The sequence below is a fragment of the Nelumbo nucifera genome, chromosome 2 (assembly GCF_055504915.1).
Source record: "Nelumbo nucifera cultivar China Antique chromosome 2, China Antique-T2T, whole genome shotgun sequence".
Taxonomy (NCBI): Eukaryota; Viridiplantae; Streptophyta; class Magnoliopsida; order Proteales; family Nelumbonaceae; genus Nelumbo; species Nelumbo nucifera.
Window position 1 is genome coordinate 46,777,440 of NC_142650.1, and position 15,258 is coordinate 46,792,697.

Below are 15,258 nucleotides of genomic sequence, written 5' to 3' on the forward strand. Positions count from 1 at the left end.
GGGCGGTTCACGACTAGAAATCTAGATCTGCTACCAATCAAATGCTTCTAATATGTCCCACTTTGCAAAATTGCAGCTGCAGATCTGTACAGGGAGCGTTTCGTTTGTAAAACAAAAATGAACATTAATTCTCATTGATACATTTAGTGGGACCCATATTGTAGGAAGGGAGTACCTTTCGCCGTGTCACGTGTTGGTCCGTTCATATGGTGGGCCGGCAAATATACCTCTCCTCCGTCTTATTTGACTTTCTTTACAAGGGAACAATGGTGGCGACTGGCGACCCGGCGAGCGTGTTCTCATTCCACATTTTCACACTCTCTACGGCTCTACTGCACCCATGCTGGCTCTAAAAGTGCTCAAATATCAAATACTCTCATCGGTGTACTCATGGGCTAAAACCGTGAATCACGACACTCAAAGCTTGTATTGATGTAAGCCCACTTTAAATCTTAATGAACCATCGAAGGCCAGGCCGTGATTTCATGGTTTTAACCACATCGCGACTCCAATGGGAACTGCTGATTTCTTCTGGAAACATGTTTCAGAATCCATAATCTAACTTTTTCGCCAATCAAAGAGGGGAGTTCAAACACGTAGAACTCCTTTGATGAGATATTTGTCATTGGAAATTGGATCACTCCTTTCATTTTTACTTCATCGGTCCCCGTAGTAGCCGTAGACGACTTTAACACCACCGGAGTTCATTAACACCCGCCAACCCAGAAAATAAAAGAAGAGAAACTGAGAGAAAGAAAAAAAAAAAAAAAAAGAACGAACGGCTCTCCCATTCCGTAACTCCCAGTAATTTTATATGAAGATGGTTTTGATTTTATGTACAGAATGGCATTGTATTGGAATTGGATCATTATCATATTCTCTGTCACTCACACACACACACAGAAAACAAACGCACTCTCACGCCCAAAACTTATAATTGAATGGTTACCCCTCTTGCACCACCTATGACATGGGTGCTGGAGGGCAGTGAATTATTGTTAGAAATGGGAAGCGAGCTGGATCCATGTTGCCACCCGTGGCCGTGTTTGGTGGCATCGTACTTCTCACCATCACCCCATAGGGCGTATGCTTCTTCCCCATGAACCGCATCGTCTCCAATCACCAGCTCTTCCTCCGACATCCTTAGGGGCATGAATATCCTTATCCCTAAAAGAATAAGGGTCGTCGATACTATATTCCATCCGATCACGAAGGTCGCTGCAACCAATTGCTTCAGTAACTGTACCCCTCCTTCCCCACCGTAGAATGCACCCCTCGAGTTCTTCACCGGTAAGATGAGCCGGCAAAGGACCGGCTCCGCCAATAGCCCAGTCAGTACTCCGCCTAACAGCCCCGCCACTGCGTGCGTGTGGAATACCCCGAGCGTATCATCCACCTTATTAATTGACCAAAGTAACAAATTAAAACGACACCGACATGCTAATCTCTGCACTCCACTGCGCACTACCTACTTTTTTTCAATGAATTAAATGCTAGCTGGCTCACCTTCTGTAGGAACGAAGACTTCTTGTGGAGGATCATCATGGTGAACCATGGAACGCTACCGGACATTATACCCATCACTATCGCCGCCCACGATTGCACCACCCCTGCACGCACAGTACCAACAACAATGCCCATGGTCAACCCCCGTAACTACTATCATGCCACTTCACGGAGAATTCACAACTCTGCGCAAAGACCTACCTGCTCCCGGAGTGATGCAAACAAGGCCGGTCATCATGCCTTGAACGGCTCCGATCACCGAGGGCCTCCCGAAGAAGACAACATCAAGAGATGTCCAGACGAGAAGGCTCGTGGCCGCGCATATGTTGGTATTTAGAACAGCGACCGAAGCCGCGATATTCGCTGCGTAAGGGGCGCCACCATTGAAACCTGACCAACCCATCCACAGTAGACCAGCCCCAGCCAGCATAAGCAGGACGTTGTTTGGAGAAAACCTCTCTCTGTCAGTCTTCAGCCTCGGTCCCACCTGCACACCATGTATTACCATGTCAAACTCAAAACTTTAGGAAACGGAACGAACCACAATTTCACCGAGTTGGACAACTCGGTGGCTCCCGAACCGAAAGAAATGAATGCAACTCGGTTACACGAATAAAATGAGCCCATGACGATTGAAGACTAAACCGGTTCTGGTGCAGCTGGTGACTGGTAAACCCCCAGCTGGTGCAGCTGGTGACTGGCAAGGAAATAATTGAAAAAAAAAAAAAAAGACGAAACCGGTTCTGGCCGACAAAGATTCGGAGATTTACCCAGTAGGCTGCGGTGAACCCGGCGATTCCCGAAGAGAGATGGATGACATAGCCGCCGGAATAATCGATAACTCCCCATTGGTATAGAAATCCGCCGCCCCAGAGGCTAAAGGCACCGACCGTATAGGAAAATATGAGCCATAAAGGGACAAAAGCCATCCAGGCCTTGATGTTCATCCGCCCCAGAACCGACCCAGCCAATAGGATAAGGGTGATAGCCGCAAACTGGAATTGGAAGTAGACGAGGGAGGTCATGGGGTAGAGGGGCTTGTTCATGGGCGTCTCTTCCGTGCCATTTTTGTAATAGTGGGTGCTCTCCGGAACGACAGCTTGGTTGATAAGGAACTTCTGGCTGAGGGCAGGTGCACCCTTTCCCCAGAAGGGGAGGAGCTCGTCACCGAAAGCCATGCGATAGCCAACGACGACCCAACATATGAGGGCGGCGGCGAAGGCGTAGAGAGCCATGAAGGCGGAGTTGACAGCCCATTTCTTTTTGACGATGCTACCATAGAGGATGACGAGGCCTGGCATGCTCTGGATTCCAACGAGGGTAGCGGCCGTCATCTGCCATGCGTTGTCGCCCTTGTTGAGCCATTCTGGAACCGCCGGTGTGATCTCTTGGTAGGCGGCGGCGACGAAGGTGGACATGACTCGGAACCAGATCGGATACTGGTATTCTTATTTACCTTGGGTCTCTTATTCTTCAATTGTCATGGACTCATTTTATTTGATGTATTCCGATATATGAATAATAGAGAACAGACCATCATTAGAAAACTCTTGGGTGTAAGGAGGTGCGTACGGAGTAACGGAGATGACCAGATGGGAAGGTTCCTTTGAAAACCAATGGTACGACCACAGGAAGGGTCAGTCTCTCCGGTCAGGGAATAATTTATATAGGTCCCACCACCAGGTCAACTATGAAGTATGAAGTATTGCACCATTCACCTGCCTCCAATCGAACACTAGTATTGTAATATGCATTTCTCTACTCTCTCCTGGCATGATGGACCTGTTTGTTATTCATTGTAATGGATTTTGTTAGGTAAATCTCTCCTAAAGTTTCCGACAATCACAAAAATTTTTGTTATAGTTTTATTTTAGCAAAAACATTTAATTATCTTGTCCTAATTGAACGACAAAAACCTCCCTTTCCCGGTGTGGCGTTGTCCCTCTTTTTCCTTCTATTCTATTCTTTTCTGGCTTCCCACGTTAGTTAGGAAAAAGAAAGAAAGAAAGTGATGCAAAAAAACAAAAAAGTGGGCTGGGTTCTCTTCTATTCCATCTCGTCCAATGTTTTCTCTAGTTAGCTAATCCTACCATTGTTATTTTTCGTACCAAGTCATTTCAGTCAATCTCGACCAACCAATTCGGTCAAAACTCCATGTTTGGTAGAACCTCGTGCTCTTTTAATTGGAGTCGCCTTTGTCCCTGACGTCGCCTGAGCAGTATCAAGTATCAACTGGTGCACTCAAATCTTTTTCTATAAAATTAACACACATCATGAAATTGGGAAATTGAAATGAAAAGTTAAACCAATTTGGGATGGTTTGAGGAGTGCTTAATCAAGTTTAAGAATGAAAAAGGCAGTTTTCATGGATACCCCATGTTGCCATCTCTAGATTTAAACCGGAAAAGTAATCTAAAGGGTTATCCTATACAATGTGTGGTATATGTTTCTACATTGTATGTCTTGTTTGATTCAGAGAGGTGATCAATATGCTCAATTTGTATATCAAACAAGGGGACTCGTCAGACAGGCCATGCATTAACTTCCCAGATAGATTAGCTCTATGCTCTCTTGATCATGTCTACCACCTATGATTTCTTCTGATTCATTGATGCTGGCCAATAGAAGAACTCTTTTTATATCGGAATTCCCAAAAAAAATATTTTGCTTAGCTACGAGGCATGTTTCTTTTTCCTCTAAAGTTTGATAAAGCACAATGCATGAAGCATGGATTAACTATTCTAAAATCTTGCTCCATGAATAATAACAAATAAAGCATGGGAGGATGAGGTTGTTTGGACTGAGTTTCACAAAGGTTACAAATGATGCATTGGGGGGCTTTGTGGTTGTTGATGAGGACTATCTGAGTTGGCAGAGGTTGGATGCAGTGAGATCGTTAGTTTGGGGGGCTTCAGACAAATTTTTTTTTTTTTCCAAAGTTTTGGAGATCCATATTAAACAAAAGAAGGTCTAGGTGAGTTTAGCAGTGGAAGGCATGGTTCAAAGTATTGATACGATACGCCCGATACAGGGTGTATAGGGTGTATCGTATTGTATCTTTTGAAAAAGATATGGTCTTTTCAGATGTTTCGGCCCCCAATTTTTTTTAATAATAAAAAGCATGCTAAAAGCTTCCTAAAAAAATATAAAAAAAAAAAAGAAAAACTAAAAGCTGATGAAAAGAGCTGATTTTCAAGCAAGTGCTACAGGAAATTAGGGGACAACGTTAGCAAGAGAAATCATATCATTGTGTTTCGGGTTTTCAATGGAGGAGACGTCCTTCTGAGGTGGTTGACCGACTTGAGATGCTTGTAATCGCCCCATGATTGACCATTCTTATTACAGATGAGAGTGCTTTAATTGTTGCTTCAAATTTTAGTCTTGGGCTGTCGACAGAGGTCTCTGGTGACAGTCATGGAGATTAAGAGGTGCATGTTGTGTTTCTCTTTGAATCGATGGAGTTAGGATGAGAGATTGTGTGTTGTGTTCCACCGGATAAATTGGAATACGAAAAGAGGGTGGAGAGGTCGACGAACAGGAGTCTTTTAGTGAAAATAGATGCAAATTAATTTATGAAAAGGTTAAATAAGTATTTGAAAAAAAAAAATTGATTCACCGATTTAACATTTTCCGTCTTAATCATTTACGGAAGGGAGGTTTTTGATACATTCTTTAAAAATCAAGGAGAAGCTTTTGTTATATATAGGAGAAGCTTTTGTCGTAAACTTCAAGGAAGGTTTTTGTCTTTTACCCATTTTATTATTTTCTGGTGGAAGCGTGGAAGTGTAAGCTAATTGAGATTGACTCGTTGGAGCAGTGATTAGGACGACCGGCATTGGGGACGGGGCACAGGCTCACAGCGTGGCAGCAGGACTGCAGGAGGGTTCAACCCACCCGAGGCTCAACGGCAGAAAGCGAAGCCCTATGTAGGTGCAGTCAAGTCATGTCATGTGAACCACACCTAACTTAATACCTTTAGATACTACAAATTAAAGAGAATATTTTTGTTATGGTAGATTCTTCCCTAGAAAGTAGTACTATAATATTATATTATATAAGTGTTGTTGATAATAATAAGCTAAATAATTATTGGAAACCGGACAGCAAAAAGCCCTGGCCCTGGGACCATGGTGGTGAAAGCCCCCATATGCTTTTGGCCAGCCAACCATTGAATCTTTGATGAATTCTGAGATCCACGCCATTTTTTTATAATTTGAAATTGAATCTCTTAAAGATTCTGATTCCAAGGGTGTTGACCTAGAGAAGGGAACTACCGCTTACTTGCTATTGGCGTTGGTCTTTACTTTAATGTGCTGGTTAATAAACCTATCAAATTAGCTATTAGTTATTAGTTGCTTCAAAATTCAAAGCATGGAGGTACACATTACCCAAGCACTATATATGTATAAACTTTGTCACGGAAAGATGATTTCTCTCTTCAGTCTCTTTTTTTTTTTTTTTTTTGGAATTTTCGCCTAGTATAACTTGCCACGTGTTCACAGTAAGTCTATATTTGTAAATATTTTTTTAAAAAAAGGTTGGATCATTGACACAAGTAAAATCACAACATAACAATAGGATATTGTACATACTACCAAGGACTGACTGCAAGAGTAAAGGCACTAGGGGAATCCCAATGGATAATATCCTTTATCTGATGAACATTTTTTATCAACTACAGAGTTGCTCCATCAAGGGAGCCATTTTGCTTGGCCTGATTAAGAAACTTCTTGTCTATATGTTAGAGTAGGTTTGGTCAAGTCCTCCAATGAAGCTGACTCACCAAGAAATTTTCTGTAGGCAAGTTGGCTTTGGAGCTTAAAGGAGTTCCACACATATTCCTTTCAATAATACCTGCTAATGGGTATTAAGGGGACTATTGGATCGGCAACATATTTAATCTCACAGTCCATATCAGCCATATTATATCCCTGTTTGTATATGAGGATTTCTCACCTAATTAGTTCTTCAAAATATCAATCTTTTGGACTGAAAATTTACATTACGCTGAGTTTGGAAGGAGTACAAATGTAAATATGTAGAGTGTAAAATCTTATATTTTGTATTGTCTTGTATATATTTATGCTGTACGTATTTACATTTTTACTGCTTCTAAACTGAGCATTTATACTTCTTAGGCTCAGTTTGAAAGGAGTACAAATACAAATTTAGGTTTTAGTGTTTAAATTTTAGGGTTAGGATTTATAAATTTATAATTTAGGGTTAAAAGTTTAGGATATTGATATAAAAATGAAGAGGTATGGACGAAAGCATCTAACCAGGGTAGGAGCGAGTCTGTGCTCAAAGTGACATCACTTATGAGAGATTATTCAGCTGTTTCTCTCTTATTTTCTATCAAGCTAAACACAACATTAGGGAAATCAAACTCAGTAAATGATATTACTAGCAAACTTGTAGAAATAGTTCCCCTAATCAAGTGGAGTAGGGAGTTTGCCTAAGTAACTGCATCTATTTCTGTTGGATGGAGGGATGATATGGCTAATCTGACCAATGTACCAAGGGGACCTCTAGGTTAGCTAGCCACCTGTTCAATCCTCTAGAACATAGCTATCATGCATTATTCTAGTCTTGTGGCAACATTTTTGTGCTCAAGTTGGACTGATATTGATTTTTTGATGGAAATGGAACAGCCTAAGGACATTTTTCTTCATAAAAAGGAGGAGGATCTTTTCTGGGCCATTTGAGGCCCAAAACGAATCTTCCACATTAGATTCCGTGGTCGTCAAGGATTATACAGAACTTGTTTAAGTGGTTTTTCCATTCTCCAAAATGATATTGACTTTGCGTAATAAAGGATGACTGCCAGTGGAGGAGGAAAGGGACGATCAGATTACCTTGCTTAATGCACAGAATTGCCGCTTCCAAAATCCCCACATGTGGGGGCAGACCTGTTCATGGGCCGGGTAGCCCGATGGCCCAGCCCGCACCCGGTCGGGTTTGGTCATGTAATTAGACCCGCGGGCCTGACCTCGGACCTAACACAGTAAGCCCGATTGTGTTTCGGGCCAGGCTCGGGATTTGTCAAAAAAGCTCGGCCCTACGCAACTCAACATTATATATTTTTTAAAATATATAATATTATATAAAATATATAAATAATATAATATTTATTGAAATATATATTTATAATTTAATATATATTTTTTATTCTTTTCTTTATAATTTCTCTCTCTCTCTCTCTCTCTCTCAGTCGCTTTAGCAGTAGTAACAGTATGGGCTAAATTTCGGGCTCGGGCCCAAGCCCGGGCTTTAGGCTTTTTATGAGGGCTGGGCTCGAGCCCAAGTTATAGGCCCGATGGTCAGGCCGGGCTCGAGCTCGGGCCTTAGAAAAATCTGTTAATACAGAGTGAAAGCCCGAACCGGCCCATGAACAGGTCTATGTGGGGGAGATAAAAGTAGCTCTGAGCTCTGTCACACCCGATAAAACTTTGGTTGTCCCCCTATATTTGGTTAAAAACTTAAAATAATGTTTCAAATAATCATTATCATGTTTGGGAGTGCTTAAAAATAAGTGTTTATTAGGGTTATTAAGTACTTATTGGTATTTGAGAAATAAGCTCAAAATAAGTATTTAATTTAAAAATAAGGGTCTACTTTTTAAGCCCATATTTCTAGCTTTTTTTAAGTGCTTATACAATAAGCACTTATTCAATTTTTTTCTTTCAAAATTATCCCTAGTTGACTTTTAAAATACCACTTATAATATTATCCCCAGTTGAATTTTATACAGGCACTTTTATGAAAGTGCTTTCATAAAAGTGTTTTCATAAAAGTACTTTCATAAAAGTACTTTCATAAAAGTACTTTCATAAAAGTGCTTTCATAAAAGTACTTTCTTAAAAGTGCTTTCATAAAAGTACTTTTACAATAGTGCTTTTATAAAAATTTTTTCATAAAAGTACTTTTATAGAAATATTTCATATAAGTGTTTTTATAAAAGTACTTTCATAAAAATATTTTTATAAAAATAATTTAATAAAAGTGCTTTCAAAGGGTATGCACCACATTAGCAAAAGTGCCAAGAAATGCCTACCCGTTGGGGAAAGCTCCAAAGTGAACCTTCCTGAAACGGGAGAGGCGCATAGAAATCGATACATATGGATGTGCATAATGAGGCATTTGCTGATGGAGCGCCTATGTGGTAGCGTTTACTCAATAAACATCAACGGAACCAAACACATAGATAATAATTAACACAACGAAATACACTTCAACAAAGACGAGGGAGGAGGATGGCTGACCTAAGTGTCATCGACGATTGCACAGTAAGAATGCATGAAACCCCTCCCCCCCCCCCCCCCCCCCCCAACAAAACCAGATCTGGTAAAGAGGGTTCTAGGCGTTTAAAACCTCAAGAAAAAATATGCAAGAAAATATGTGAAAAATAAGTCCAACTATGAAACCATCCTGGTTGTCGGCAAGTTTTTAGCTCGTTCAATGATCGCAAGTCGCTCCCAAAACAAGTGTCGCCACTGGTATGCTCGCCTCTATTCGAATGAGGAAGAAGAAGGTTTAAGGAGATGTGGGGGTAGTCTGGTCATTTTAAAAATTAAATAAGGACCGAATCGTCCCAAACTTTTCAAATGCCCCTTATTAACAAGTACTTAAAAAATAGAAACTCTCAAGTGGCTCTTTTAATAAGCACTTCTTTACCAAATAAGTACTTTTTTGTACTTGTTTTACCAAACACTCACAATTACTTATTTTCCACTTAATGTGTACTTACCAAAAAAGTACTTGTTACATGTGAAATCAAACATGGCCTTATTCACATTTAACGGAGTGATGGCTCCTTTTCTCTTTATCGAGAAGCCGAGAAGCCTCACATTTTTAAAATTAGTTCCATGCTATCATTTTTTCACAAGATTGGATTTTTTTCTTTTTTATAAATAATTGTTCTGACACCATCTATAAGATAAATTTTATCAATGTTTTAAAAAATGACCTAGAACCGGAACTATTTTGGCCACCGGTTTCTGGGTTGATGGTTTAATTGGACAGCCCATTATGACAAAAAATAAAAATAAAAATTAAAACAACAATTAAAATAAAAAATGGCTTAAAACCATTAAATGAATCAATAGTTCAACCGCCTGAGTCAACGAGTTGTTAAGCAATTTAACAGTTTTTAGCCAAAGACTGGATTTGGGGTAAAACAGAACTGATTGCCTAGACAGTTCCTGGGCCAAACTGATTGCCTAGACGGTTTAATTGGACAGCCCATCTAATGAATTTTCAAGTTATTTCTTTAAAAAGTGTTGTCAATTTTATTTTACAGATGGGAGAGGTCCTCTTGTCTTGTACATTTTAGTTTGTTATTAATCAAAACGAGTGGATGATCAGGTTGTTATTTTTATGCTTATTTTTACATATCATGATGCAAATCCGGACCTCCTATTCATTCTTGCAGGGGATGACCCGTATAGTTAGACCTCTGTAGTTTTTTACCTGGTAGTTGCCTCATATTCTTCCTACTAAAACGAAAATTAAGCTTGGTTTTAAGGGCTTGGGGCACACCTTTAATCGTAAGGTTGGTCCTTGTAAATTATACTCATTTAATTTTGGGAGAATGATGGTTCAGTCCAGGGTCAAAATTTATAGGTTCAAAGTACTCTTGGGGTAGGTGCCAGTTTGGAATTGATGCCAATTCATGAACGGGCATTGGTGCATAGAGTATGAATTATTAACATTTTGAATATTTATAATTCTGTAGTAAATATCAGAAATCTGCATTGGGCCTGTATATACTTTTCCGTTTAATTTTTTGTTAATCTATTATCTTTTGACACAACACAAACAGACAAACTTTTGGTTGATTAGGATTATCAAACATAAGAATGCAACTTAGGCAGGCCCAACCTCAACTCGACCAAATCCAACTGTTTGGACTTTATGCTGAATCGTTCCTGAAAGGTTGAATTGGGCTTGAAGCTTAGAGTAGTGTCTTGTGGAAAGAGTTTGTGGATAGGAGATCGGGGCACGAATTATGATTCCATCACACCTTTAACAATAGTTTTCATGGGTGCATCCATACATAAACTTCATCATTCAACTCGTTAAAATTAATACGATTACAATTTAGAAGGCCATGAGAACTGGGAGACATATAAACTTCAACATTTCAGGATTCAGTTGTTTTGTTGTGCATCAGTACGTGTACCTAGATGTAAACAGATCGAGTTTGACACGGGTTTGTCTCAATTCTAACCTGACCCTGCAGTGCTTCAACACAAACCTGACCCAATCCGCCTTAAAATACATGATTTTCAAACCCGACCTAACCCTATAGGGTCTAACCCGATATCGATTCAATCTGATCTATAGCATTTCAATTGTATTTCTTAACATATTTTAGAGACTTAAAATCTATTAATTTAAATTAAGAAATTGTTTTGTAGAATTTAAGATGTTACTTTTTCCATTAAAAAAAGAAAAAAAATCAAAACCAACATATAAATAAATCTTAAACTTTAAACTTATAGATTTAGAAGTCAAAATGTTACAAGAATACCTTATATATATAGAAGGTACCATGACATGATGAATGATATGTAACTGCTTGAACCAAAATCACCTTACCGGTCCAGTCCAAATATCTTTGATGTGCTTCTTTATTCCATCTATCCATGTCTAAGAGATAAGCCCCACAGAACCCAACCCATCCAATTATATAGGTTGTTATTGGTCTCCGCATTGCTTGTCTCCATTATAATTGGATCAGACGGTTTTGGTTGTTTTAAACTGGTTAATATATCACAAAGATAGCTCCAGTCTATAATTAACGGCCAAAGAAGTCAGGGGTTAATACGAAAACTAATCCAGGAATTACAAATAGAAACCAAACTCCAAAGAGAAAAACCAAACAATAAAAGAAACAAACATGGTAAAAATCCAAAGAAATGCTAACTCCTACTCCCATCTACGCTCGCTTTATCTAAGACTAAGACCTTACCAAGGACATCGATAAGAGCCAGCTGGGGTCCTGAAAACATTAAAAAGTCTTCATCAAAAAGACTCCCTTCTATTAGCAGTTTAATTTAACAGCAGTGTAATCTTGTTATATTGCCATGTCCAAATTATAAATGTGTCAATTTAAGGGGCTTTTGCCAATGTGAATGATTTTTTTTTTTTTCTTTTTGCTGATGTGGGGTTGTTTTGGTTTTTAAAAACAAAATCATACATGTTGCCAAACACCCCCTTAATAGTTGGATGGGGAGATTTTATGGTTGGATCACCCTCCTAGATAAGGCCGTTAACCAATATAGGTCCCAACTATATGGGACCTTGGGAGGGGGATCATCCTCCTACACGGTTAAGTGATATTTTAAACTTAATTTGATCGTAAAGCTCCTTGTTTGTCTTGATAGTTTCTTTTATTTATTTATCTACTAGTATTACATAGTTCACATTACAGAAGAAGCAGAATAGGGGGTAGGGACAGGGCAGGGTGAACGTGAAATCCACTGCCCAATTGGCCATATCACGAAAATCCTGTGGCTTTGCATGCTTGATCGCGCATCTCCTACTTCGGAGGGATGCCAACTGACCATCTCCCTCACACACTGTGATTGACAATTTATAACTGAAGTTTATCGGGGCAGATCTGGTTGTTACATTAAAGCCCAATCCATCAATCCATCAATCCATCTTTAAGAACCATGGATTACAGTTGGCCTGTGGGCTGTGACATCCAAATTTCTTGGGCTTGGGGGATGGTTATATGGGTTTGGCTTTACCATAAAGCCGGTTTCTGTACCTGCACTCTAGTCTTTGCATGCATTTATTTATCATTTTCATTTTCTTTTTGGCAAAATAAGAGGAAGATATGTTAACTATAAACAAAATAGCACAATGATTCTTCCTCAACACATGTCATAGACTTTTGATTACAACATTCCATCCAAGCTAAACCATGAGCCAATATATTCCGGTTCCTATTTACATTCAAAAACTGTACACCATTCCATGTACTATTGATGTAGGCGCATATGGAAGGGCCAGGATGGTGCCATGTGGCATTTGCCGGATGAAATTCTGGCCGTCCGCTGCTAATAACCTTCAATCAATTCCCAAGCGAGTTCAAGTATAAATAAGTGTCACTCCCTAGATAGGTTATCTTGGCTCTTTCCTACTCTCAAGTATAAATAAGTGTCATTTAAGTAACTTGACTATCGCAGTTTCCGCCCCTAGAATAACACCCAGGGCCTCTGATGTACTCTCTGATCTTTAGGTCGAACATTGCAGCCCTCGGATGAATTAGCCCTTAGCTAAGGAAGTGAAGTTACATTGTTGCCCTCGGCCCATCCTTGGCAGCAACAACTATAACTAATGCTTCAATTTCCCAAATAAAAGAATATATGATCCCTCCCATAGAGACTCTTAGATAGGGGTGTCCATGAAAAACTGAAAAATCGAACCAAACTGCAAAATGCAGTTAACCGAACTGGTCGGTTCGGTTTCGATTTGGAATTTTTGAAAAACCGAAGGACCGGTTCAGTTTTCGGTTAACCTATAAAAAAACCGACGGTTAACCAAACCGACCGGTATATATATTTATATGTATATTTTATATATCTTTAATATATGTCACATATTTTCTATATATTTTATATAAATATATACTTATATTATATTTATAATGATCTATTTATAAATATATTATATATTTTTAAAATATTTATAATATATTATATATCATTTATTATTTATAATATAATATTATACATATATTTATATAATATATATTATAAATATAAAAAACCAAAAAATCAAACCGGTCAAAAACCAGAACCAGCAGACTGATTAACTGATGAAACCAATTCAGTTTCGGTTTGGCGAAATAAAAAAACCAATACCACTGATTCGATTTACAAAAAGGGGCCATGGTTCGATTAACCAAACCGTGGACACCCCTCCTCTTTAGAGATCCTGCGCATCAGCGAAAATAACAGCAGCCTTCAAATTGCCTACGTCCCTGCTGGATTTAATCGCCTCTATCATCACAACTGGTGGTAGCAAAACATCCATCTGATGCTGCAACAATGACCCTGTCATTATGATTTAATAACACAAAACCGAATGCTGTTTTGTTCTTTGCTTCACTAAATGATCTATTAGTATATATTTTATATATTGAGGAATTTTATATGTATGTATATCAATATAATATACAAGAATGAGAGGTACAAGGGCCCTTGTATACAAAAATGGCCCATAACTCAATAGCCCAAGTTTTTGAGTTGTATATATGGTGTCCCTCTCTTGTATTTAAGTCAGTGTATACGTATATGATGACTCCCCTCAATGCATAATAAGAGTTGACTCAATTCCTTCTATCCCTCCCCGGGGCTAGCTCTTGTTGTTCAACAAGCTTCCACATTTTTAGCATATTTCTCCCACCTTATTAAACTAACAAACGAGTCCATGCGGTGAATGGGGTGAATAGATATGTGTTAAGAGATTTTTTTTTTTTTGAAGCCCATAGGCTCGAAATTAACAGACAACTTCAAGTTACAGATCACCCCTAGAAGATTTTTAATGAAAGATGGGGGAGGACCAAGAAATTGTTGGAATACAAGAGAGGGCAAATCTAGCTAGAAGGTGAGCAACCTTATTACAATTTCTTGGACTGTAGCTAAAAACACTGTTATTTAGCTAATGAGAAAGCCTCTTGCATTTTGCAATCACAATAAGTCTGAGTCGCCAAGGTGGGTCGTCACTGTTCTCCACCAACAAGAGGTCGATGATAGGTTTAGAATCACTTTCAATAACTGTGATTGACAGGTTTAGAGAGAGGGCTATTCTTAAACCTTCCAAGAGAGCATAGGCTTCCGCTACCTGTGCTGGGCAATGGTCTAAAGGAACTGCTCTGGCGAAGATACAGGCACCCCGATCACCTCTAATGACAATTCCTGCTCCAGAACGTGAATGGGAAACTGCGCCATCAACGTTAATTTTGACTGACCCCGACGGCGGTTTTTGCCATCTGCTCAAATCCCTTCCATGATTAGGTGCGCCGTGGGGAGGTTGATGGGTTCTTTGTGTTTTGCAGGCCATTTCCCTGTTTCGGTGAGCATCAGCTATGGTGGATCGAGGGTCAAAGGACTTGTGCTCAAAGATAAGTTCATTCCTTGCTTTCCAAATCTGCTAAAGAATTGTAAGAGCAAGGCTGTAGGATGGGTGGTGCCCATTAAAATAGAACATTTAACAAAAAAATCATTAAACATAAAATCAACGGTTGTTTTGTAGTGTTTAGGCAATTATGATATATAAGAAGAAAAATAAGTGATATATATCTAATATTTTATTATAATAAAATCAAAGAAAAGGAAAAAGCATCACTTTTCCTAGATAGGTCAACTTTAGTTTTATAATTTATAAACACAGTGGTATCCAATTTACTATCGAGCCAGAGTAAAAGACAAAAATTGAAAAAGATGAGTGAGAAAACTTCTATACTTGAACAACCCACTTAAGCTTAATCAAATTCATTCGAGCCCATCACAACGTTCTAACAGCTTTTTGTAATCTTGTATTGGGAATATCTTTCCATGAAATAAAACACAAAAATACGGAGATATTCTCAATATAAGGCAGTAACAACTGTTCAAATGGGCAAAAAACTGAAGCTGAATTCTAGATTAGGTAGTTTTCGATTGGCAAAATTCGGCTTTAACCTTGTATTAGTACAAGCCGGAGGTCCTTGTCTTATAGGGTTGGGTCTTAACGTGA

General features: G+C 39.0%; 2 protein-coding genes across 2 annotated transcripts; both read right to left on the reverse strand.

Annotated features, from left to right (window-relative positions):
• Positions 1-769: 769 nt before the first annotated feature.
• On the reverse strand, positions 770-3,286 carry LOC104602547 (ammonium transporter 2-like). The gene is made up of 4 exons (XM_010266276.3): positions 2,277-3,286; positions 1,708-1,993; positions 1,507-1,610; positions 770-1,396 (listed from the first exon to the last, which is right to left on the reverse strand). The coding sequence occupies exons 1-4, from the start codon at positions 2,922-2,924 to the stop codon at positions 932-934; spliced, it is 1,503 nt and encodes a 500-aa protein (XP_010264578.1). The 5' UTR covers positions 2,925-3,286; the 3' UTR covers positions 770-931.
• A 10,895-nt stretch (positions 3,287-14,181) lies between these two features.
• On the reverse strand, positions 14,182-14,583 carry LOC148802168 (uncharacterized). Its single transcript, XM_088897836.1, has one exon. It carries the CDS (start codon positions 14,581-14,583, stop codon positions 14,182-14,184), a length of 402 nt encoding a protein of 133 aa, XP_088753962.1.
• Between the last annotated feature and the right edge of the window lie 675 nt (positions 14,584-15,258).